This window comes from Pan paniscus, chromosome 8, assembly GCF_029289425.2.
Source record: "Pan paniscus chromosome 8, NHGRI_mPanPan1-v2.0_pri, whole genome shotgun sequence".
Classification (NCBI taxonomy): Eukaryota; Metazoa; Chordata; class Mammalia; order Primates; family Hominidae; genus Pan; species Pan paniscus.
Genome location: NC_073257.2, coordinates 55,803,021 through 55,827,259, shown reverse-complemented (window position 1 = coordinate 55,827,259; position 24,239 = coordinate 55,803,021). Strand labels below are relative to the sequence as shown.

At 55.2% G+C, this 24,239-nt stretch overlaps 1 protein-coding gene across 2 annotated transcripts in view; it reads right to left on the bottom strand.

Annotated features, from left to right (window-relative positions):
• RET (ret proto-oncogene) overlaps nt 1-24,239 on the bottom strand; it is a 76,566-nt gene that overhangs the window by 39,630 nt on the left and 12,697 nt on the right. For both annotated transcript variants that reach the window (XM_034930365.4, XM_055092672.2), the window contains exons 2-10: nt 13,557-13,820; nt 11,647-11,934; nt 9,063-9,304; nt 7,699-7,894; nt 5,057-5,256; nt 2,822-3,080; nt 2,054-2,179; nt 1,316-1,426; nt 604-723 (exon numbers count right to left, since the gene is read on the bottom strand). In XM_034930365.4, the coding sequence (XP_034786256.2) occupies nt 604-723; nt 1,316-1,426; nt 2,054-2,179; nt 2,822-3,080; nt 5,057-5,256; nt 7,699-7,894; nt 9,063-9,304; nt 11,647-11,934; nt 13,557-13,820 (1,806 nt within the window). The remainder of the gene's footprint in view (nt 1-603; nt 724-1,315; nt 1,427-2,053; nt 2,180-2,821; nt 3,081-5,056; nt 5,257-7,698; nt 7,895-9,062; nt 9,305-11,646; nt 11,935-13,556; nt 13,821-24,239) is intronic.

Here is a 24,239-nt window from a genome sequence, read left to right as displayed (position 1 = left end):
GCCCTCTTACAGATGGAGACAGAGGCTCAGAGAGGCTGAGCAGCCTGCCAAGGTCACACAGCAGAGGCTATGCTCATTACACCAGCTGGCACTGGAGGGCTGGCAGGGGAGGTCAAAATTTTCCTCTGTTCCAAATGTCTTTGGCATTTTCTTTATGAAAATGCTAAGTGGCTAGGGACGTAGGGCTATATAATACCAGAAAACTCAATGACAGAAACGTGTCCCTATGCTCAGGCAGAACAGCACCCCTGAGTGTCGTCAGTGTGGCTGTGCAACCCACCATACCTGCTGACCTTGAAATGTGTTCCTGGGTGGGTCCCAGCTGCATGGTCACAGGGACAGTGACTTGTCAGGCTGACAAGTTGTTTGGTGGAAGAACTGCTTTTCTGGCCTGTCCATCATAGAACTTATGGCCAGAAGACACTTTACAGGGGCCCTGGCCCCTCTCCTGGGTGGAGTAACAGAGGCCCAGAGGGAGGGAGGGAAGTTTCATGGGGCCCACTCGCCTCCCAGCAATTTCCTCCCTTGTTGGGACCTCAGATGTGCTGTTGAGACCTCTGTGGGGCTGGGAGGTGGTGGTGGTCCCGGCCGCCACCCACTCACCCTGGATGTCTTCGGGCTCGCAGAAGCACTTCTCCTCCTCAGGGAAGCAGTTGCAGGAGCCATAGCCAGCTTTAATCCCCCGGGGCTCCCCAGGCTCGTGTCCCCCGACAATGCTGCCCCCTGAGGGCAGACGTAGCCCACTCAGCCTCCTGGGGCGCCTGACCACCCCAGGCGCCCATATTTCGAGGGCAGTGTCCCAAGGAGCCCCCTCCCCAACTGGTGTCGCAAGCATAGGCCCAGGGAGGCCAGGGGCCCAGCAGCTTGGCTTAGCCGGGCAGGGCTTGGTCACAGTGCCTTTCTGAAGCCATGGGTGAAGCCAGGCCCCCTCCTAACATTTCATCTGAACAAAGGACTCTGCCTCCAAAACTGGAGCCTGGTGGCCTGACCCGCACATTGCAGTGTCCCTCGTCTGGCTCAGGGCCGCACTTTCCCTGTCAGTGTCCCTACTGACCATTCTCTGCTTCTGAAATCTGTGTGTGCTGACTTCTGGGACCTCAGCAGGGGCCTGGACAGTCTGTGGGTCCCTGCCTTCCCCCTGTCCCTGACCCTGCCTGCTCCCTCCCCATGGCTAGGGTGATGCTGAAATGCACAGGAGGCTCAGCTTGATGCATAAAACTGACAGCCCTGGCAACTCTGGCTGAAGTGCCTGTGGGATCCAGGTTTCCTCTACTATCTCCTACCTGTTCCCATGCCCTGATTAAACCCTGCTTACGGAGGCAGTCCTGAGGGCAAATGTTGATGTCTTGGGTCTCCACAACATCGCAGTGGCCGTCGGGGCAGGTCTTGGTGCTGGGAGAGCAAGTGGAGAAGTTCCTGGTGATCCCTGCACAGGACACACAGCAGGCTGTCACCCATGTGGGAGGCCCGCCACACGCCCCCACCACCTCCTAGGCAGATCCTGCCCCTCTAGGGAGGAGCAATTGGAGGCCTGAGTAGGGAAACACCATATACAGAGCCTTGCCAGCGGAAGCATCCTGGGGAGCCATGGCTTATGGGAGAGGAGGTATGGGGGGTTCCTCACACAGGTGGCCCTTACAGCAAAGAGGCCAGGACCCTCTCAGGGCTGCATGGTGAGGGCCCCTCATGGTGGTGGGCACACCCAGGCTGGCCTCTGGCTGATGCAGACAATGAGTCCCCTGCCCACACCACATCCCCTGGCCGAGAACCTCCCAGAAAAGGCCATTCTGTCCCCAGCGCATCCCAACTTTGGTTCAGACCTTCCCAAGTCCAGAGTGAATCCGGCCTGGGGACCATTCACTGTACTCACAAGCCCTCTCCCAAGCCCTGCACTGCTGCCTGCTATGCTGGCATCGAGAGCCACATGGGGGATGAGGTGCCAGAAGCAGACCTGGAGCAGGGAGAGCCACCCCAGGCTGGCAGGGCCCCAGGACCCCATTTCCACCGGTGCCGTCGCCCCTGCAGGCCTCCCTCGGGCGTTTCCAGGGCCTACCTTTGCCATCTCCTTGCCTCCACTCACACCTGCCTGTTGGGGAGCCCAGGCCGCCACACTCCTCACACTCCAGCCGTCTCTTGCTGACTGCACAGGACAGGGGGCAGCCCGCCTCCTCGGCCACATCTGCAGGTGGCAGACAAGCAGGGTCACAGGGGGCTGGCCTGGGCCCAGCGTCCAGCTAGTGTCCAAGGACAGGGAACAGCACCAGCTGAGCTGCCCACGGATGGAGACCAAGGGGACCGGAGTGACAGACCCAGGGCAGCAAAGACAGTGCCAGGAGCACAGGGCACAGGGCAGGGTACAGGACAACATGGTCACAAAGCAGGGGTCACCTGGGCTGGGGTAAGTACAGGAGGAAGGATGTGAGGGCAGCCAGATTCGGCCAACGATGCCCAGGACGCCCTGTGGGACCTACATTTCAGATACACAATGAATGGCATGAATGGCAGCTGTGTCAGCATGTTCCTAAGAGGGCATGGATGGACCTAGAGGTGTGTCTTTCGAGAAGCTGCAAAAGTTGCATGGAACACACCTATACCAAAAAACTGCTTGTTGTTTACCCAAAATTCAAATTTAACCAAGGTCCTGTATGTTATCTGGAAGGAGCAACCATTTACTGCTGGGTCACTCAGGGTGAAGCTGGTCCATGCCTTCTCCACTCCCCAGCTAAGCCTTGCAGCTGTACTGCTTTTCTCAAAGGGCAGGAGGCCCAGGCTCCAGAAGCCCCCAGGACCCCGATCCTCCCTCCCTGGAGCAGGCACTCACATGACCCCTCCACCGTTACAAGCAGCTGGCCCTGGGCCTGTCTGGAGGTCTGCTGGTCGGTGGCCACCACCATGTAGTGAAGTTCGGCACACTTGGGCCGCCGCAGGGCCTTGGTGTCATTCACAAACAGGATCCCCGAGGTGTCCTCGGCTGAGGTGACCACCCCTAGCGTGCTGCAGTTGGCGCCAGAGGAATGCAGCTCGTACTGGACGTTGATGCCACTGAACGCCTGGCAGTTTTCCACACAGACTTTCCCGATCTAGGGGGGCACAGGGGAACACCTTAGCCAGGCAGCTGGACCGGCCTGTAATGGCCTGAGGGTAGAGATTCCCACACAGCCTAAGTCCTGGAACAGCCCCCAACTGGGCCTGGAGACAGCAGCCCCCCCGAGCACCCTGTCCTCCACCCCTCAGAGCCTGCATACCCACCCACCTGCCCTGGCCCTGCCCTGCCCCGCTCCACTCAGGCCACATGTTACCAGCTGCCCCTGTTCCTGGGAGCTGGAGGTCAAGGCAACCCAGGGCCTCGAGGTTCAGTTTGGTGGCAGGAAAAGCCCCAGGCAGGCCCTGACTCAACCCTTTACTCCCCTTTCCTCCCTCACTCAGACACCAAGGCTGCCGGAATGTCTCCCAGGCTCCTCCCTGGCTGCTCCCAGCTGCCCCAGCAGTGCTCTGGGGACCCCTCACTCCTCCCTCAGTGCACAGGGTTTAGAGGTCCACCCTGCCCTGGTGTCCCCTGGTCAGAGCACTGAACCCCAGCCACAAGACTCAGGAGCATGGTTGCCCCAGCCCATGCAGGACCAGGGGGCCTCCCTGGGACTTTGAGCAGAGCCTCTGGGAAAGAGGGGCCTCTTCTCCTGGGGATGCCAGGCTCTGGGACTTTGACCAGAGCCCCTGGGAAAGAGGGGCCTCTCCTGGGGATGCCAGGTCCTGGAGTCAGGCAGCTGAATTCTTTCAACCTCTTGGCAACTCTTGCAGTTGCTTGAAACCAAAAGTTCCACAGATGGCGAGATGGGGGCGGGCCAGAGCAGGGCTGGGCTCTCCCAGGCCCACACGTGACCACAGCAAAAACCAGCCTCCTGGGCCTCCTCACTTTCCCCTACAAAGCCCACTTCCAAATTTTCATGTGACTCTCAAAATTGTTCAGGGTTCCTGTCCCTAATTCACAGCTTTACAAACTGGGGAGAAGGGTGAGACCACAGTAAGGCTGAGGCTGGACTGGGATTCAGGCCCCCGTTGCTCCTGACAGAGGGCAGGTGACCCAACTTCAGCAATGCCTGCTCTTGCCCCGCCCCCCATGAGACCCCCCGGGGCCCTCTGTCTTGTCACCCCTCTGTCTCTGATCCCACTCCCATTAAAGGCCAAGGAGGTGGTCAGGGAGCTTAGATATGTCCAAGGGTGGGCTCCCTCGTGGGCTGGACACGGGTGGCTGCCAGGAGCTGATGCGGGCACAGAACCACCCGAAAGAACTGGCAGATGGCCCCTGAAGAGGAGGTGCCATGGGCTGCTCTGCAAGGGAGAGCGGCATGTGAGAACATGCGTGCTGCAGTTTCAAGTCAACTTAATAAGTGCTTACGAGAAACATCCCAGAAAGAACACCACGATGTGCAACACTGGCGCCTATGGGTAGAAGGGATCACGCCTCATGCCTCATGCCTCAACTTCTTTAATGAATATTTATTACTTTTATTTCTTCTATTTCTAATCATTATTTTCCAAAGACAAATATAAATATACGCTTTCTAGCAAACCTAGTTACAAAGAGTAAAAAGTGGAAGCGTTTCCTGCCTCCCCCTGAGGGCACCACTGTGGACAGCACTGTGATCTCTGCACACTTGCAGATCCCTGTCAGGGAAGATCTGCTTTTGCACAAAGGGAGTCACGTGGGACCAACATCTCTGCAAGCCACTCTCACCAATCCACCAGGAAGATTCTTCCGAGTCACCATATGCAGATTTACCCAGCATTGCTCTTGCATTTTTGAAAATACATTTTAAAGATACCAAGAATGGAAAGGGAAAAAAAAGAGAGGCCCAAGGAGCCCCCAGCCCTGCCCACTGTGAGCTCTCCCAGGCCTCTTCTGCGCACACAGCTGTACCTCCTGGCCCTGGGCTCAGGACTCCACCCAGTCTACTCTGTGCTGGTTGGGCCAAGAGGCAGTGTCACCTGCCTCCCTGTGCCCCCATGTCCCTTGGCCCTTCAATCTTCCCCAGACAGGCAATAGGTATGGGCTCACCTGGGCAAATCGGCGAGCCCTCCTGCTCACGGAGAGGGAGTAGGTACTGGGCAGATGCAGGCTGACCGGCAGCACCGACACGTTGAAGTGGAGCAAGAGGACGCCCGCTCCTGGGCCCTGGAAGTCTGAGTCATTGACCAGCACCACCAGCTGCATGGTGCGGTTCTCCGAGATGGAGAGGTTCCGGTTGAGAACCAGCCCTGCAGGTAGGGGCACAACAATGACCACCGAGCTGCTCTGGCTGCTTCCTCATGTGTAGCACACCTCTTCCCAGACACAGCCCTGCACACACACTGGTGCAAACACGCACTTTCACACATACAGTGCCATGCGACAGGCCTGGGGCTGGTCCTAAGTTAGCACCAATGTTCAAATGTTGGGATTTACTGAACTGAAAGTCCAGGGAACCCTTCTCAATTTGAGGCAGCCTGTGTGTGTGTGCATGTGCACGCATTGTATGGGGTGTCTGTGTGTATGATATGCTTGCATGGTATGCGTGTGTGTGGTATGTGTAAGTGTGTAGTATGCATGTGTGTGGTGTCTGTGCATAGGGTATTTGTGCCTGTGTGTATGGGGTGTTTGTGTATAGAGTTGTAAACTGAAACTAAAATCTTGAGTCCCCGGACCAACTGAATAGATCCCCTCTTGGCCAAGGGACACCAGAAAAACCTTAAAAACAGAATTCTGGGCCATGACAGGAAGGCAGGGTGGACTTGCCTTATTAGGCCCTCTTCCTGCTGGAGTTTGGACACAACTGACTAGCATTAACATTAAAACAGAGATCATAAGACTGACAGATCGGACTCTTTGTGGCAGTAAGATACCAAATTATAAACAGGACCTAAGGCCATGCCAGGCAAGGGTTAAGAAACACCCTACAAACCATAACATTGGTTTTCTTTTTTGAGACAGAGTCTTGCTCTGTTGCATCTCATTGCAGCCTCGACCTCCCAGGCTCCAGCCATCCTCCCACCTCAGCCTCCCAGGTTCCTGGAATCCAGGCATGTGCCACCACGCCTGGCTAATTTTTTGTATTTTTTTTTTTTTTTTGTAGAGACAGGGTTTCACCATGTTGCCTAGGCTGGTCTCGAACTCCTGGACTCAAACAATCCACCCGCCTCGGTCTCCCTAAAGTGCTGGGATTACAGGCGTGAGCCACTATGCCTGGTCCATAAAATCTTGTTAAAAACCTTTTTTTTTTTTTAAAGTTACCCAGGTATAACATGGTTTACTTTCCATCCTGACCCTGTATAGCATCAGGCGACACATAGCAGGCCTCCTTAACATTCCTTTGTACTGACCTGAAGTCTTTAGGCAAAGCTTAACTCTTTCAACCAACTGTAAATTAAAGAATCTCTGCATCTACCTCTAACCTGTAAGCCCCTGTTTTAAGATACCCTGCGTTTTGGGGCCAAACCAATGTATACCTTCCATGTGTTGATTTATGTCCTTGCTTGTAACTCCTGTCTCCCTAAAATGTATAAAAGCAAACTGTAACTCCACCACCTTGGACCTGGGGACCACTTACTCAAGGCTTCTTGGGTTTGTGTTTTCTCCAGGCTGTGGTCACTCATCTTGGCTCAGAATAAACCTCTTTAAAATGTTTTACAGAGTTTCGTTTTTTGGGTAACAGGGTGTGTGTGTGTGTGTGTGAGACATGGGGGGGTTAAAGGTCTACATTACCAAGGCCCTGGGAAGGACACACTAGAGCCCTCCAGACAGCTCCCCCAGAGAATGGCAGAACTACCCTCCACTGCAGGAACCTCCAGCAGACCCAATGACCCCGCAGGCCAAGCCCTGGAAGTCATGCCATCGGTGTACCTGCCGCGTGCTGCCACTGTGGATCTCATGTGGTGGAAACAATGATGGGAGGGGCACTCTGGCACACAGGGTGTTCAGTGCCAGGGCAAGGAGGCTGTCTCCCCTCTGACAAGTGGGGCCTCCATAGGCTTGGTGAGGTGGGGAGGACTGAGGAATGAACAGGACCAGGCCAGGCAGAAAGGGGCGAAGGACCCATGGCCTGGGGTTCCACCAGACACAGACCCCAAATGCAGGTGGTTTATTTGGAAGGCGATCCCAGGAGAAATCTGCAGGAGGTGGCGGAGGGAGGCAGGAAGCAAGGCCGCTGCTGAAAGGTGCTCTGCAAGCAGGTAAGCATGGTGGCAAGTCAGCAGTCAGGCAGGATAATGGGCTCAGAAGCCCTGACCTGGCTCGGGGCTGCTTCCGTACACCAGCCTGTTTAGCAGAGAGCTGCTGAGGCTGGAGCAATAATCCGTAAGCACTTGGGACGCCTTAGGGGCAACGATGGAGTGCCAGGGGCTGGAGGAAAGCCTCAGGTGACATGTGTGTTTGCAGTTGGTGGTGAGCCCTGGTGAGGTCAGCAGGGGGGTGTGGTGGGGCCCTGCCAGGGTCGGCCATGGAGCAGCTCAGGGAGAGAGGTCCCATGGTGAAAGCCCTGCTGGTGGCTGGAGGGCAGGCCTGGCAGAGACACAGGAAGTGCTGGGCAGAGGGTGGAGGGGAAGTGGCTTGGGCCACAGAGGGCCATGCCAGGTGTGCATGTGTGTAGGGTGCTGCTTGCCCATGAAGAGCGAGCACCTCATTTCCTGGGGGCCTAGCCAGGCCATGCCACCAGTCCCTCTTACTATAGTCATGTACGGTCGCCCGCACGAAGCTGCCGTTGGCCTGGACCGAGGTCTCGTTGGGCCAGTGCTCCACCCGGAAGGTCTGCTGGGCCCAGGTGTCCCCGGGGAGCAGCGTGCTTGTGTACCGCCTCACCAGCTCCCCTGATGCAGGTACCACGTCTGCATCGAAGACACGCAGCGTGGCCACCACGGTGTCCTGCAGGATGCAGAGGGCGTTGGTCAGTGCAGGCGAGATGGGCCCCTCAGACCCCCCAAAACCAGAGACCTTAGGATGCTGCACGTCCCACACAGCCCATAGGTGGACCAGATGTGTGTTGTCAGAGCCAGGTCTGGGGACAGTCTGACCTGGGTTCAAGTTCCCACGGGGTCACTGGCCAGCCTTCCCTGAGCCACTGAGCCTCGCCTGTGTAACAGGTACAATGCAGACCTCTTATAAGGAGAATTACAGCCGATGCCCAGGCACCCTGCTGGCAGGTCCCATCCAGGTCCCCAGAGAGTAGGATGAGCACCTCCACTCTCCCCTGAGGAAGCTGGGCCCCACAGGGTGAAGGTCAGGTCAAGGTCACACAGGAACAGACGGCAGAGCCGAGATCCGAGGCCAGGTGTACATCAGAGCGCTCTGCTCCAAGCATCCTCCTACCCCAGGCTGGAGGGGGTTGTGAGGAAAGCCGCTGGGCACCTGGGATGGCTCTGCCCACCAGGCCTCTGCTGTCACCTCAGGGAGGCCCACATAGCCTTTACTCACAAATTGTGCTTTCGACCAGACCTCCTTTCCCTGCCAAACCTGCACGTGGTGTGCCCAGAGAAGCGGAACAAGGCAACGTACTACCTCAGTCCCCACGCCCGCTCTCCCACGGCCCCTGCTGGGTGGGCCGGCTGCAGGAAGGCCGAGGCCCAGCAGGTGGCGGTCGCGCTCCACCAGCGCGAGCCGGAGAAGGGCGGGGCGGGCGGCGCCGGAGGTGATCCGCCTTCCCGTCCCTCTCCAATCCCCGGCTCTGCTCCTGGTCACTCAAGGGCCCTCCCGTTGGGGGCTAACTGCTGGTGGGAGGGAGTGCCCTCCCGGCAGATGCTCCCCGCCCGGGCAGCGCGCCGCGCCCGCCTGCAGCGGCACAAGTATGCCCCAGACGCGAGCCCTCGGGCCTCGTCCTGGTCCTTGCCTCCCGAGGCAAGGCCCAGCTGGGTGCTGGCAGGACTCCCCCTTCCCCTCCCCCTAGGACAGACGGCGCAGACGGAGGCGAAGGACAAATGAAAGCGCGAATGGTCGGCTACACGGTTGGGTGGCTACACGGACACTAAACCGACCGAGAAACGAACTGCGGCCAGAGACAGACACTGGGTAGACCACAGCACGCGCGGACAAGCACCTCCTTCCGCTTGAACTCCACCACGGCGCTGGCGGTGTCGACGCCCGCGGGGAAGGTGGGCGCCGAGTCGTCCTCGTCGTACACGGTCACCGGGAAGGGCACCATCACCACCTCCTCGCGCGCGCCGGCGTGCACGGTGCACACGGCCACCAGCTCGTACTTCTCCCGCTGCTCGCGGTCCAGGGCCCAGCGCGTGCTCACCTCCAGGCTGTCCGGGGCGCAGCGGAAGGGCAGACCCTCACCTGCGCACCAAGCAGACAGGGGCCCCGCGTGATCACCAGCCGGGACCGGGCCAGCCGCTTTTCTCGGGAAGGGGTCTCTGCGGTCAGAGCGGGGCGCACACCGCCGCGGCCCCAGGCCTCCCCTCCTCCGCTCCACAGGGGAGGGCAGCGCTCGGAGCACGAGTTTGCAGTTTGCAGCGATGACTGTGCTTACGAGTTTGCAGTTTGCAGCGATGGCCGTGCTTACGTCCTGCTGCAGCTGCGTCCTCACTCGTGCTGGTTGAGAAGAGCCAGGACCAGGCACCCTGATCAACCAGTAGGGACTGGGACACCCCTCCGCCCACCTGGCCTTGATCAGGAGTGGCCTTGTGTGGGGAAGGGTGGCTTTGGCTCAGCCCAAGCTGCACTGCAGCCCTAGAGAGCCAGCTACTGGCCTTGGCTGCTTTTTTGTTTTTGACGGAGTCTCGCTGTGTTGCCCAGGCTGGAGTGCAGTGGCGCGATCTCGGCTCACTGCAACCTCCAACTCCCGGGTTCAGGCGATTCTCCTGCCTCAGCCTCCCGAGTAGCTGGGACTACAGGCGCCCGCCACCATGCCCGGCTAATTTTTGTATTTTTAGTAGGGACGGCCTTTCACCATATTGGTGACCTTGGCTGCTTTTTAAAAACTGTTAGGTTTTTTTTTTTTTTTCAATTATGGAAGCAATATGTGTTCATTTTAGAGAACGTGAGAAAGCCACGATTCTACCACTTGAAAACAAACACAGTGGACATCTGGGGTATGATGTGACATTAACGCATAATGATTTCCGACCGCCTAGTGTGCATCTCCACTCTACACCTCCTTGTCCAGTGCGTCGCCAGGCTGGTCATCCTCTGAAGGCCGGATGTCGAGACAAAAGCGCATGCTCCGTGCCCTGCACGGCAGCTCGCGCTAGACTACATCGCCCCTGAAGCAGGGCCAGGAACCACAACACAGTCTTCAACGAGCCTGACCTCGGATTTGTCCTCCAGAAATAATCCAGAAAAGGGGGCATGCTGAAGGCGGAAGGTCACCGCTGAAGACCCCACAACCCACCCCAAGGAGGCGGGGGCAACTCCACAAGCCTCCCAGGCAGAACCATGCCTTGCGCATGAATTACGTATGTGGGAAATGCTTATCATATAATGCTTTCCTCTGTTGAGTGTGATTACAAAAAAACCCCCACTAAACTAAATTTAATCACATAATTTTTAGTGAAAAAGGGCAGCATGCAAAAAACCAAGTGCTCCATCAACCATCTGGTTCAGACATCTATCCCTGCCCCAGAGAATGAAAGGAATCTGGGGAAGCATAAGTGATGGCTTTTCTTCCTTTACTGAGATTTTAATATTCTTGCCATGTTTGTGTGATAAAGTTAGTGTGAATTTAGGACACACTTGCCAGCGGTGCAGCCTCTGTGACCTGGTTGAGCCCCACTTCCTGACTTTCTGATGGTCAAATGGGGCCTCCCTGCACCTGGTCAGCTGCCTTCTCCCCTCTCCACTGGGATCCAGCTCATCCCACCCTCTGACTGGCTGCAGCTGCCTGCTTCTCGCCATGCCTTGGCTTCCACCCGTATCCCGGCATCACACCCCACATCCTCCTGTTCAGAGGTTTCTCCTGTAGCCTTCTGATTGTCTCCCAGCTTCGCCCCTGAACCTTCCCACCCCAAACCATTCCTAACACAGTAGTCTGACTAATCCTTTTAAAACTAAGTCAGGTCCTGCCAGCACTCCCTCCCTCCAAAGTCTTCCATAGCTCCCCATGTTCCTCCGGAGAAAGCCCTGCAAGCCGCTCCCAGACCTGCCCCCTGCCCCAGGAACTATTCTGCCCCATCAGCCTCAGCTCTTCCCTGTCGCTCAGTGCACTCCAGGCACACTAGGGTCACACTGTGGTGCCCTCCAAGGGGCTAGGCCTGCCTACCCGGCACCCTCCCACCTTTGCTCTGCTAGCCCCCACCCTGACCACCCAATTTACAATGGAGGAATGGAGGTCTCCTCGTCTGTTCCCCTCCTCCTCAGCGTTTCCCTCTTCCCAGTTTCCTCCCCAGCTAGCTCCTTCCAGAAGCCACCTGATTTCCTTGGCATGCTCAGATGCTCTGTCTGCCCCACAAGAATGAAAGCTGCAGGTAGGCAAGATTCCAACCCGTTGTGTTCGTTGTTATATCCTTAGCTCCTAGAACAGTACCTGGCCCCTGGCAGGCGTGCAAGAGGTACTTCTGGAATATTGAATGAACTGATGGCATGAAGGTGAAGAATAAACCAGATGGCTTGTGTCAAGGGCTCGCAGAGCAAGACCAGCAGTAGCAGGCACTGTGGGGCGGCCCCACAAGGTCGGCACTCACCCTCCAGGAGCCTGTAGGCCACGCTGATGTTGGGGCACAAGAACTGCACAGGCAGCAGGCGGAACTGGTGGAAGGTGCCTGGGGGTCGGTTCTCCCGAATGCGGAAGGAGGGCCTTGTCTCTGGGAAGCAGAGCTCCCGGGGCTTGAGGGAGCTGCAGGCTGGAAAGGAGGTGTTGAAGAAGGAGAAGTATACGCGGGCACAGCCTGGCCACTGGCACTCGCCCTCACGAAGGGATGTGGGTGACAGGAAGACCTTGAGGTAGACGGTGAGCAGGGGAAAGCCGCGGTCTGCAGAGAGAAGTCAGGTCTGTGGGGGCATCGGCCACACCTGCCAGGCAGTCGGGAATGGGGAGGAGGCAGGAGCTCCAGGGCTGGTGTAAACCCTGGTCCCCACCAAGGTCCACAAGGCTCAGACTGGTGTTCCAGCTCCGCCTGCCACCTCCTTACCTCTGCTGCACAGCCCTGCTGCCCAGAGCACCAATGCCCCACAGGCCTAGCTCTCATCATTCAGTTCTCGGCTTAGAGGCCCCTTCCTCAGGGAGGTGTGTTGAGCACTGGGTCTAAGGCTCCCCAACTCTGATGGTGGCAACTTCTCCAGTAAGGGGTGACCAGCAACCCCCTGCCACACCCTCCTCAGGAGGTTTGGAGTGGCCGCAGACATACTTCCCCAATGCCTAGAGGGGGCATTTCCGGCAAGTTCCATAACCGAAGCGCCATAGCCATTTCAGCTGGGCTGCGAGGGCTTTCCCAGCCTCCATCTCAGCCCTAGGTGGGCGGCTGCTCCTCAGAGCTGCTCTTCCCATATTCTCTGGCATTCTCTTTGCTTTTTGCTAGCCTGTCCCTCATTGCTCCAATCCCCTGTTGTAATTAATTCTTTACACAAACTCTCCCTATTAAATTACCCTGTGGTTTCTTCCTCCACAGGAACTGGCTGTGCATGAAGCCTCTCCCCACCTTGGAGGGCTTAGGCCTCCTAGGAAATGCAGGCCCAGGGCAAATTCCACACTGGCCCCCACCCAGGGACTCCCATTCCTCAAGCTCCACCCTGGAGGCTCAGGATGAAGAGGGCAGCAACTAAGTGCGTAGAACCACGACCAACCTCAGATGCTGCCTCCTCCAGGAACTGCCTGGGCTGCGCCGGAGGGAGTTGCCCACCCAAGTCCCCTCCCCCTCCCCTGCACCCTGGCTGTCCCTGGCAGATAGGCCTGGGTAGGGCAGGGATGCCTGCTCTGCATTCACAGCCTGAGGCTTGCCTCTCACCAGCAGACAGGGCTCAGGGTGGTTGTGAGGGCTGTGCAAGCCGTGGCCCTGCAGGGGTGCTAGGGATGGGAGCTACCAGGTGCAGCATCACCGTTTCCTGTCACAGGGGCTCTGCTTCCCCCCCACCCCTCCCATTACCAATGTCACATGTGGCCGTGACTCTAGCTCTGACTGCTCCTCTTTCCTCCCTGGCCACCTGGGACAGGCCCAAGTCCCTGCCAGGTACAAGGGCAGCCAGCTGCCGATAAGAAGTCAGGCTTTCCTTGGGAACTGCCGCTTCTCCAGAGAGTTGCAGGTCATTTGCTAAATCAAAACCTTGGGATTTTTCCAGCCCCACTTACTCCCTCTCTCGAAACCTCCTAATCCTTTTTAGCCCCACTGGAAGAGGGATTCGGGTCTGGCAGAAGAGTGTACCCGGATGATTCCCGTGTGTCTCCAAACTCCTACAGCCTCACGCAGCCCTGAAGCTTGTCCTGGCTTCTCTCCAGGCTGGACACAGAGGCAGGCCAAACTCACTTAACCCCTGACGCCTTCCACACCAGCGGTGGGGAGGAAGCCACGCCGAGCTTCAGTGTCAGCGGCTGTGATAAGGGCGGCTTGAGGAAGGGGTGGGGTGGGGCACGGGGTGGGTGTTGGGGCGGCTCCCTTACTGCGGACACTGAGCTTCTCCCAGGAGCTATGGTCCAGGCTCCGGTTAAGGTAGAGGAGGCCGGTGTCCTCCTGGATGCAGATCCAGTTGTTCTCATGCAGCCGTGTGCGGTATGTGCCGTAGAGATGCTGGCCCAGGCGGAAGCTGGGCACCTCCTCAGGGGCGTCCCGCAGGGCATGGACGTACAGCAAGGGCGTGCCGGCCGGCTGGTCCACATACAGCTTCTCCCAGTAAGCATCCCTCGAGAAGTAGAGGCCCAATGCCACTGTGGGAAGTAGGGAAGTGAGTGAGGGATGGTGAGAATAAGGCTTCTTCAAGGACAAAAAAAAAAAAAAAAAAAATCATTAATTTAAAATTCCGATCTTAGCAGGAGTTTTTCATCTCTGTTCCTGAGAACATGAACACTCAATTATTTGTATAGTTACACACGGGCTAGAAAAGAACTGCTTTAAAACAGAAAAAGAAAAGGAAACAGGGGAAGCAGTATCCTCAGTGACAAGCCTATTCTCAATCATCCAAGCCGGAAGGGCACCTGAACCATACAGACTTCTCAACAGGTCACCCAGAGCCAGAGTGTTCAAGGGCAGGAGACACTGCCAGCCACGTGGGGCAGGCAACAGTTGCCAAAAAATGAAGAAAGCACTTTACAGGAAAGTCATAAATCTTTATCTAAACATACGCCTACCATATGACCCTGCAATTCCACTCCATTCATCCAAGAAAAGTGAAAACATACGTCTATCAAATGCCATAGTTGGAAATGGAAGGATGATTCACAGAAGCCAAGAGCCTAGAGGCCCTTCAGCAGGTGGATGGACAGGCAGACCGTGGTGCAGCCATGCCACAGAATCCTGCCCAGCAATGAAAAAGGATGAACTATGGATACACGCAAACACCTGGATGGGTCACACACACAAACCATGCCAAGGTGAGGAAGCCAGGCAGAGGAGAACGCACATGGCACGATTCTGGATGGATGTTAGGCAATGGATCAGACTGGCTGCCTGTGGCAGGCGGGGGTGTGGGGGAGGTGGACAGATTGGGAAGGGCCACAGGGCACTTTCTGGGGAATGTGAAGGTCCCATATCCTGAGAGGGGTGCAGATCACGTGGGCATATTCGTTTGTCAGTATTGTGCAGCTAAGGTCCGTGCATCTTATCTATGTAATTTTTATTTATTTATTTATTTATTTATTTTTGAGATGGAGTTTTGCTCTTATTGCCTAGGCTGGAATGCAATGGTGCAATCTTGGCTCACCACAACTTCCACCTCCCGGGTTCAAGCGATTCTCCTGCCTCAGCCTCCCCAGTAGCTGGGATTACAGGCATGCACCACCATGCCCAGCTAATTTTGTATTTTCTTAGTAGAGACGGGGTTTCTCCATGTTGGTCAGGCTGGTCTTGAACTCTCAACCTCCAGTGATCCGCCCGCCTCGGCCTCCCAAAGTGCTGGGATTACAGGTATGAGCCACCGTGCCCGGCCTATCTATGTAATTTTTACCTAAATAACTGAAAAATGAATCACTGAAGGCGCTGTGGACAGAGGCGTAGCTTCCTCGAAGAAGGCAGGATGCTAGCCTCGGCTGTGGCCGAGTGAGCCCAAGCAGGGGCACAGTGCACTATGCTGCTGACTGTGTGTGGCCAACATTTCCCACAGTGGAAAGCTTTTAAAATAGTTTTTGGAACTCATGTACATTGTCGGTGAGAATGGAAAATAATATACAGTTATCATGAAAAACAAGAAGGTAGTTCCCAAAAACTTAAAAATTGAATTACCATGTGATCTACCAATCCCACTTCTGGGTACATACGCAAAAGAATTGAAAGCCAAGTCTCAAATAGATATTTACACACCCATGTTCACAACAGCACTATTCACGATAGACAAAAGGTGGAAGCAACCTCAGTGGCCATCAATGGATGAATGGATGAACAAAACATGGTCTATACATACAATGGAATATTCAGTCTTAGAAAGGAGGGAAATCTGGCCGGGCGCAGTGGCTCACGCCTGTAATCCTAATACTTTCGGAGGCCTAGGTGGGCAGATCACTTAAGGTCGGGAGTTTAAGATCAGCCTAGCCAACATGGTGAAACCCCGTCTCTACTAAAAATACAAAAATTAGCTGGGCATGATGGCGGGCGCCTATAATCTCAGCTACTTGAGAGGCTAAGCCAGGAGAATGGCTTGAACCCACGAGGCGGAGGTTGTAGTGAGCCGAGATTGTGCCATTTGCACTCCAGCCTGGACAACAGAACAAGACCTGTCTCAAAAAAAAAAAAAAAAAAAAAAAAAAAAAGGAGGGAAATCCTGACACAGGCTATAACACTGATAACCCTTGAGCACATTATGCTAAGTGAAATAAGCCCATTGCAAAAGGATGAACACTGCATGATTCCACTTATGTGAGATCCCTAGAGTAGTCAAATTCACAGACACAGAACATAGGATGGTGATTGCTAGGGCTTGGGGGAGACAGGATGGGGAGTTAGTGTTTGATAGGGACAGAGTTTAAGTTTGGGAAGATGAAAAGTTCAGGGACGGAGGTGGTGATGGCTGTACAACAATGTGAATGTACTTAATGTCCCTGAAATGTATACTTAAAAATAGTTACATTGTAAATCATTTTTGTGTATATTTTTCCACAATAAAAAATAGTATGAATTTTTAAAGAGATGGATACATAGGCAAAAAATGCTTAAAATCCATTAAGAACCTGCAAATAGACTCTAGAATGCCCAAACAATACCAACATCCAAAGGAGACATTAGGAATACTGCACTTGTATGTAATCGATCTCTCTTTTTGATCAGTTTGCTCCCACCCAGACGGTTGCTGCTTGAGGTTGCTGAGGGGTCCGGAGGGCGGGGCCTGCAGCAGCAGTTGAGAACACCCCCAGGGCCGCTGGGCTCCTCCAGGACACACCTGGGGGAAACAATCAAGTGCCAAGGGGAGCCTGGAAGAGAACAGGTGAGACGTCTGGAGTCCCACAGTGGGAAAATAGAACAGGAGAAGGCTTCTCTTGAAGTGCTCACTGTACATCAGGAACACTGCTCCCATGACAGTGCCCTCGGGGTGGGAGGGGGGTGCTGCATTTCTGGCGACAGAGGGTGAGAGATTGTAACTCACAGTGGCCTCACAGGGCGAGGAGGGTCCAGATGCCCTGGCCCCGATGAGCCCCCTCCTAGTCCCATGTGGCATCCTATGTCTGGGCTATCCATGCAGGCGGTGGGGTCCATGTTCTTACCCCAGAGGGGATGCTAGGGGTTGACTGAGCTCAGGTGGGGAGAGGCAATGCAGCTCAGCTGGGTCTAGTTTTCTCTGGGACACACACCTCTGGCCCTGGTCTTCCCAATAAGAACCATTTGCCCTTGGGTGGCCGTGGGGTGGCTCTGGTGATGCCCAGGCTGCAGAAGAGTGGGTAGGGCCCTGGCACCCCATCTGTCGCAGGAGCAGATCCAGTCTGGGAATCCCACAAGTGCTCCTCTGGGGCCTCCATGATGTGCAAGCACCTTTAGTGGTCCAGGGACTAGAGGTAGGACAGGCCTGGGCTTCCCAAAGCCCCCACCACAAAGCCCACATGTGCAGGGGAGAACGGGCCTTCCTGCTCCCATCTGGCAGAGCCCACCCCTACAGGATCGTGGGGGGCCCAATCCCAATTGGTCTCCCTGCTGCCAAAAGGGATTTGTGGGTCAGGCAATGATTGCGAGCAGAAACAGACTTAAATGCACTTAAAATGCCTCCCAGGTGGTCTCTGCAGCTGGGCACAGCTGTCTTAAGGTTCCCGCTTGTCACAGACACTTCTAGATGGAAAAACACATGGTCCAAGGTGGGAGAATGAAGGAGGTGGGTGCAGGACCTGCCTCAGCGGAGTGCAGCCTGGGCAGTCCCAGTGGGCCCTGCTCAGAGGTCTCACGCTTGATTTAATGCTCTTTGCTACAGTCTTGAAATTCTTCATAATTCTAGAACAAGGGGCCCACAAATGATGCAGCCAATCGTGGTGGGTCAGCCACGGGGGAGAGCTGGGGAACAGCTGCTGGCATCAGGCACCACTGGACTGTGCAGACTCTGCAGAACACTGGCCTCCTCTGGGCCTCAGTTTCCCCAGCTTCGGAGTGGGGGAGGCATGCTAAGGAGAGGAGGAACGGCCAGTGCAGGTGCAGCCAGGCGTGTACCTCTGCACAGGGGTGTATCATCATGAGGCTCTCACTGCAGACTCAGCCACTGGGTGCAGATCCCTTCACTGCCCATTTCACATATAAGAACAGCAAGGCTGGGTGGCGAGAAGCCTGACCAAGTGAAATAGCTGGACATGCTGTGAGGCTTTGTGTCTTGGGGGTTAGGATAACAGCTAAGAAAGTGATGGTGGAAGTCAGGTGCCAGCAGGTGCTGAGCCTGCCAGGAGGCCCAGTGCCCTGCTGGTTGGCTTCCCATCCTGCTGCCGCCTTTCTGCCTAGAAGGGCCGCCTGGCCTGTGGACCAAGGCCAGGCCCATGGGTCGAGACCCACGTCTGGTGACAGCCACTCCCACTCCTGGCACCATGGGAAGGTCACCAGCAGGACTTACAAAGCTTTTCCCACCCCATGCCTTCAAAGCCCAAATGCCACGTGGTGACAGAATCCTCCCCCAAACCTAGCACACAGGTGTCTGCCTGGACAGCTTTGGTTGCCAGGGCTGGGCCCACCCTGTACTTCTGCAGCACAGCGGTGGCCTGGCACACACCACACCCACCGACGGTGCAAATGGCAGTGTCGCTTGTCTGAGAAACCAAGAGGATTCCCACATCAACCCTCAATGACCCCCGCCACCGTGGTTCTGGTTCCTCAGGCTGGCTGTGCCCAGGCACCATGCAGGATGGGGTGGGGGAAGGTCCTGCTTGCTCACAGCACACTTGCCAAAGACCCAAGTTGCTGCTCACATTCAGAGAGACCTCAGAAACCTTCAAGGCCTGTGTAGTGTGTGTCATGAGTGTGTGTATATGTATGCATGCACAGGGCATGCAGGAGACAGAAAAAGAGATGGAGGCACGCCCACCTAAGACCCCATCTGCTCCCACCCTGCCCAGCTCAGCAGGAAAGAGTCTGCCCTAGTGTTTGACAGAGTGAAGTGCTAGACTGTTTCCAATGTTCCACACTTGGCTGGGCTGTTTAAATTATTCATCTTTGGATGCAGAGGGGACCAGTCCTGAGCCCCCTCGTCCCACATGTGCATGTGCACACACCTTGTCAATCCACACACTCCGTCCAGGTGTGCACATTCTCATGCCCAGGCGGGCCTGGAGCAGGCTACTTTGCAGGCAGCACAAGACCAAGCTTCATCGGTGGAGGGCTTTGGAGAGATGCTGGGACAGGCCAGGGGTTGCTCCTGTCTCTGGTTGTTACACCTGCCTTTTCTAGGTCCTGCTGCCCGGGCAGTCCACGAGACAGGGTGTGCTATGTGCTCCACCCTAGCGCATACCCAAAGCATGCAATCCCTCGGCACTGATGCAGCCCACACCTGAGCCTAGCCATCAGCTTCCTGCAGCCCCCAGCCTCAGCTCCCGTGCCCTAAGGATAGTTCCTGCCAGACCTGAGCCTGCACAGCAGCCCCAGCCTAGCATCCAGCTCCTCCCTCAGGCTCTGACCCCAGCTGGGAAGGGGTTCCTTCCCTGGTGCCCACCTGCAGCTGAGGGTGCCCCACAGAGCTCTCCCCACCCCCATTCATCCCTCTTTCATCACAGCTTAGTGCCTCTGATGTTACTGCTCCTGTCTCAGGGACCACGTGGGGCTGTCTCCTGGTCAGACTCAGGCGGACACATTGCACACATGCATTCCTTCTCTCACACACACTTATTCTCTCAGACGCATACCATTACACACCACGGGGGCACACACTGTTATACACTTGTTCGCCCATATGCTCACACATTCTCACACTGCCAATAGGGCTCTAACAAGCACATGTATTTGCTCATACTGGTATATACCCACTTTCACACACAAGCACACATTTTCCTGCACGCTTGGTGCACACATACTAAGCGTGGCCTGGCCCTGTCTGTGGAGGCAGGGGCTCACCAGCTCTCCACAGGCTCCTGGCTGTGGCCCTTGGTCTCTCACTCCCCCACTGCCGACCACCTGGCAGCTCTGATGGGGCACTGTGAGGTCACCCTTGCCATGGCATGGTGACCCTGCCACAGAAACACAAATGGAGCTCCAGACGATGAAAAACTTCCCTAGGATGGCAGCACAAGGGCCGAAATTTGGGACTTCCAAAAAAGAAAACAATAACAACGATATGATCCAAAAACTGCATGAATTAGAAGCAGCGTAGGGCATGTGTGTAGAGCAGGCCCTTCCTGCAGAACCCCTCATGTGACACCAGCCCCACGCCTGCCCTTGATGGGTGGCAGATGATGCAGATGACAGCTTTATTATGGCCCAGCAGAATCTCCTTAAGAGACGATTTCCTAATGCAATCATCTTCCTGGGAATGGGAAACAGGCCCCAGGGCTCCTCCCTGGGAGCTGGGGGTGGAAAGAGGCGGTCCCCGCCTCCCCAGGCCAGCTGTCCCTATGGGGGTCCCTCCAGCCCCATGCTGAGCACTGTTATCCTCTCAGGATGTGACCTGTTACCCCACCCCCATCCTCCCACCGCTTCCCTCCCACTTCCCACTCATGTTTTCTCTTACTATAGTCAAATATTTGACATGTACAACGAATACATTTCACAGAACATTTACGCTGAACAAACACCCTGGAGCCCGTGGCCCTGCTGAACTGGATGCTTGGCCACACTGCTGCTCCTCCCGCCTCCCCACCTGCCACTGTGTCCCACCCCCACCAGCAGGAGCCTGCGCCTGGCCTTCTTCTTGCCTCATTTTTTGACGTCATTCATGGAAGGCCCATTTTTGCTGGGTGGAGAATTCCATGTGGACAGCTATTTTCCTCCACTCTACATAAGGTCTGGCTCCCGTCTTTCAGCCTCACTGCTGCTGCTGAGGGCCCATGCTCAAGCCGGCCCCTCCTGGGTAACCCACTTTCTCCCAGCTGCTCCCAGGACCTCCTCTGTCTTTGGTGCTGTCCAGCATCGCTGGGATGCTACCGAGGCTGCTCACCCCCTCGGCTGGTTTCCTCCTCTGCACCCTGTCCTCCAGATGGTGGCAGTGGCTCACTCGCCAGCCATATCCAGGCCCTGGGCTGTTAATCCTGTCTCTATGCTGGTGTGCAGCATGCTGATCAGCAGCCTGGGCATCTCCATGCCTTGCTCTCTCCACTCCTTTGCCTCAGTTTGGCCCCTCCTCACCCCAAATTGTCCCCAACTCTTCCCCATCTCATCACGGTATGGCCCCACCTCACTGCTCAGGTCACACACCTCAGTCCCCAGATCCCTTTCTCTTTCACCCCTCACCCCACCTCCCAAGTCCCCTCTGCCACCCCTGTCCAACCCTGGACCACATGCTGGGCAGGACAGGCAATCTCGCACAGAGGAGCCAGGGTCCACTGAATCATGGCACCCTCTGTGGAGCCCTGTGTTAACTGTCCGCTGCTTGCAGAATAAAACATAGCTCCTCATCAGGGCTCCCAGGGCCCCCTCTGCCCTCCAACTCACTTCCTCCTCACTCTTACAGGGTGCCTACCTTCCTGCCACATCTGCCAACTCACTTTCTGTGAGCTGAATGAATAAATTTATGAACCAATGAATGAATCAATGAATCAACGAGCCAGTACAATGGTTTCATAAACAGGAGTGTGAAAGGGCTGGGCACATTTGGGAAATGGTCAGAATTTGGGAAGGGGAAGGGAATAAGGGGACGGGGAGATACTGTGACATGGTCTCACGGGCACTGGAGCCACGGGCAGGCTGTCAGTGGCAGGACAGAGCTGTGTGGATGCGCCCTGTGCACACGTGCAGTGCCCACTAGTGCACCAGCAGCCTTGTGGGGCCAGCCACTGTGCTGAGCAAACAAGCCTGAGGCTGAGGACAAAACCACTCCTTTTCAGCTCAGGAAATGATCTATCGGTGCCTGAGGAGCCCTGGGCACTGGAGCTGCCAGCCAGACTCGCTCGGGTAGGACCACCTGCAGCATGCTGCACAAACCTGGGTCCTGGGCTCTGTCCCAGCTGGAGGCTGCTTTTGCCTGGGAATATAATCTAACTTTGCATTTAGGGAAAAAACACGGATCAAGGGAGGCTCTACTGTAAATAACAAATTTGGAGGTGTATATAAAGAGAGATTCTAGTTTTAAAAAGTTATTTTAAATTGTGGTAAAATACACATGAACTTTATCATCTTAAAATTTTTAAGTGTACAATTCAGTGGCATTAAGTGCGTTCACACTGCCATGCAAACCATCCTTCCACAGCACTCTTTTTATCCTGTAAAACTGAAATTCTGTACCCATGAGACAATTACTCCCCCTCCTCTCCTCTCCCAGTTCCTGGAATCCTCCATTCTACTGTCTCCACGAATTTGACGAATGCAGGGACCTCATATAAGTGGAATCATACAGTGCTTGTCCTTCTGTGACATAATGCCCTCGAGGTTCAACCATGGCATAGGATGTGGCAAATTTTTTTTCCTTTTTAAAGCCAAGTAATATTCCATTGTATGTCTGTATTATATTTTGCTTATCCATTCATTGGTCAATGGACACTTGGGTAACTTCCTCTTTGTGGTTACTATGAATAATGCTGCTGAAAATGGGGACATACAAATGTATTCTGACTGCTTCCTGCTTCCTTTCCTGTATGTATCCAGAGTGGAGGTGCTGGAGCCGAAGTCAGCTCTAGGTTTAACCTTTGAGGAGCCTTTCTGCTGTTCCCCACAGCAGCTACACTATTTACCTTCCAGCAGTGCGCAAGGGTTCAGTTTCTTCACATCCTTACCAACACTGGTTTTTTTTTTTTGATAGTAGACATCCAAATGGGTGTGAGGTGGTATCACATGGTGATTTTGATTTGTATTTCTCTAATGAGTGGCAATGCTGAGAATCTTTTCATGTGCTTCTTGGGGCCATCTGTAAATCTTATTCGGAGAAATGTCCATCCAGGCCCTGTGCTCATTTTTGTTGTTGTTGTTGTTGTTGGGTTTTTTTTTTTTTGTATGGAGTCTCACTCTGTCACCCAGGCTGGAGTGCAGTGGCACGATCTCGGCTAACTGCAACCTCTGTCTCCTGAGTTCAAGCGATTCTCCTGCCTCAGCCTCCCAAGTAGCTGGGATTACAGCCACCTGCCACCACGCCTGGCTAATTTTTTTGTATTTTTAGTAGAGACAAGGTTTCACCATGTTGGCTAGGCTGCTTTCGAACTCCTGACCTCAAGTGATCTGCCTGCGTGAGCCTCCCAAAGTGCTAGGATTACAGGAGTGAGCCACCGCACCTGGCCCCCTGTGCTCATTTTGGAATCAGGTTTTTTTGTTGCTGTTGTTGAGTGTGAGGAGTTCTCTACAGATTCTGGATTAACACTGATCAGATCTATGAATTACAAGTTTTTCTCCCATTCCATGGGCTGTGTTTTCACTCTTCTGATTGTGGCCTTGGTTCACAAAAGTTTTACATTTTGATGTAGCCCAATTCATCCATTCTTTCTTCGGCTGCCTGTGCATCTGGTTTTTATAGGGGGATTCCAGTTTTAAAGATGTGTACACAGCTAAATCTTCAGCTAGAACCAAGGTCAAACAGAAGCATGAAATTTTTGGCCCCATCTGGCATCGCCCTGCTGCCCTGGTCACCTGCCTGGGGCAGGTACACACCTGGGCACGGCCAGTATCTGCTGCAGTTCCCACTTCAGCTGCTGTCCACTCATGAGACCACAGCATCCAGGCACGAGAGCGCCCTGACTGGCTAGGGAGCGCGCCATCTCTAGGCAGGTGTGAGGGCTCACAAGGGCTGGGCCGCTAGGGCCAGCCCTCGGTGCCAGGGTCCCAGGGGGCCAGGAGCCTGCAGAGGAGGAACCTCTGCTCCTGACCGGCACCACTGCTGCATGCGCCTGGGTGCGCAAAAAAGGTTTTTGTTTTAATTCATTTTAAAATCAAAAGGATGAAATAAATATAATAAGAAATAAATAATAATAAAGTGGCCTGGATTGTGTTTGTCTTATACCAACACAGTTGCAGAATATAATTTTGCTTTTGGATGTGGGAGGGGCCCATGGTGCACGCATGTGGCCCTGGCTTGAGAGTCACCTGGTTGTGCCTGAGCCCCCAGGAGGACAAGGCTTAGCATGGAGCACACAGCCCTGAGCAAGGCAGGGACCCATCTGAGGCCTCAGCAGAGGAGGCAGTGCCCAGAGGCGGCCCAGTCTCAGCTGCCTTCTGTCACAGAGCCCTTCCCTTTGCCACGCCTCCTCCTCACACGAGCCCAGTGCCAACCCAAGAGGCTCCCGGGCAGCCACTACTGGACACTGGTTTCCAAGTGACGATTAAGTGCACCCTGCCTGGCGTCCTGCTCTCTTCCTAAATTCCCTGTGTCTTCCCTGCACCTGGGGGTGGCTCTCATCACCTCTGACTCAGGAGGTTCAGTGGGCTCTCAGCCTCACCCCTGCCCAGGGCAGCCACCACACACAGCTGTTCACAGGTGTCTCTCTGAGCCATTTGCCAGGCCTGGGCCTACTCACACATGTCCAGTTTCCCTTTCATACACAGAGCCTGGTATGTGCAGCTGCCTGCATGCCCCTGCCATCAGCCCCTCACTCCGGGCCCTGGTG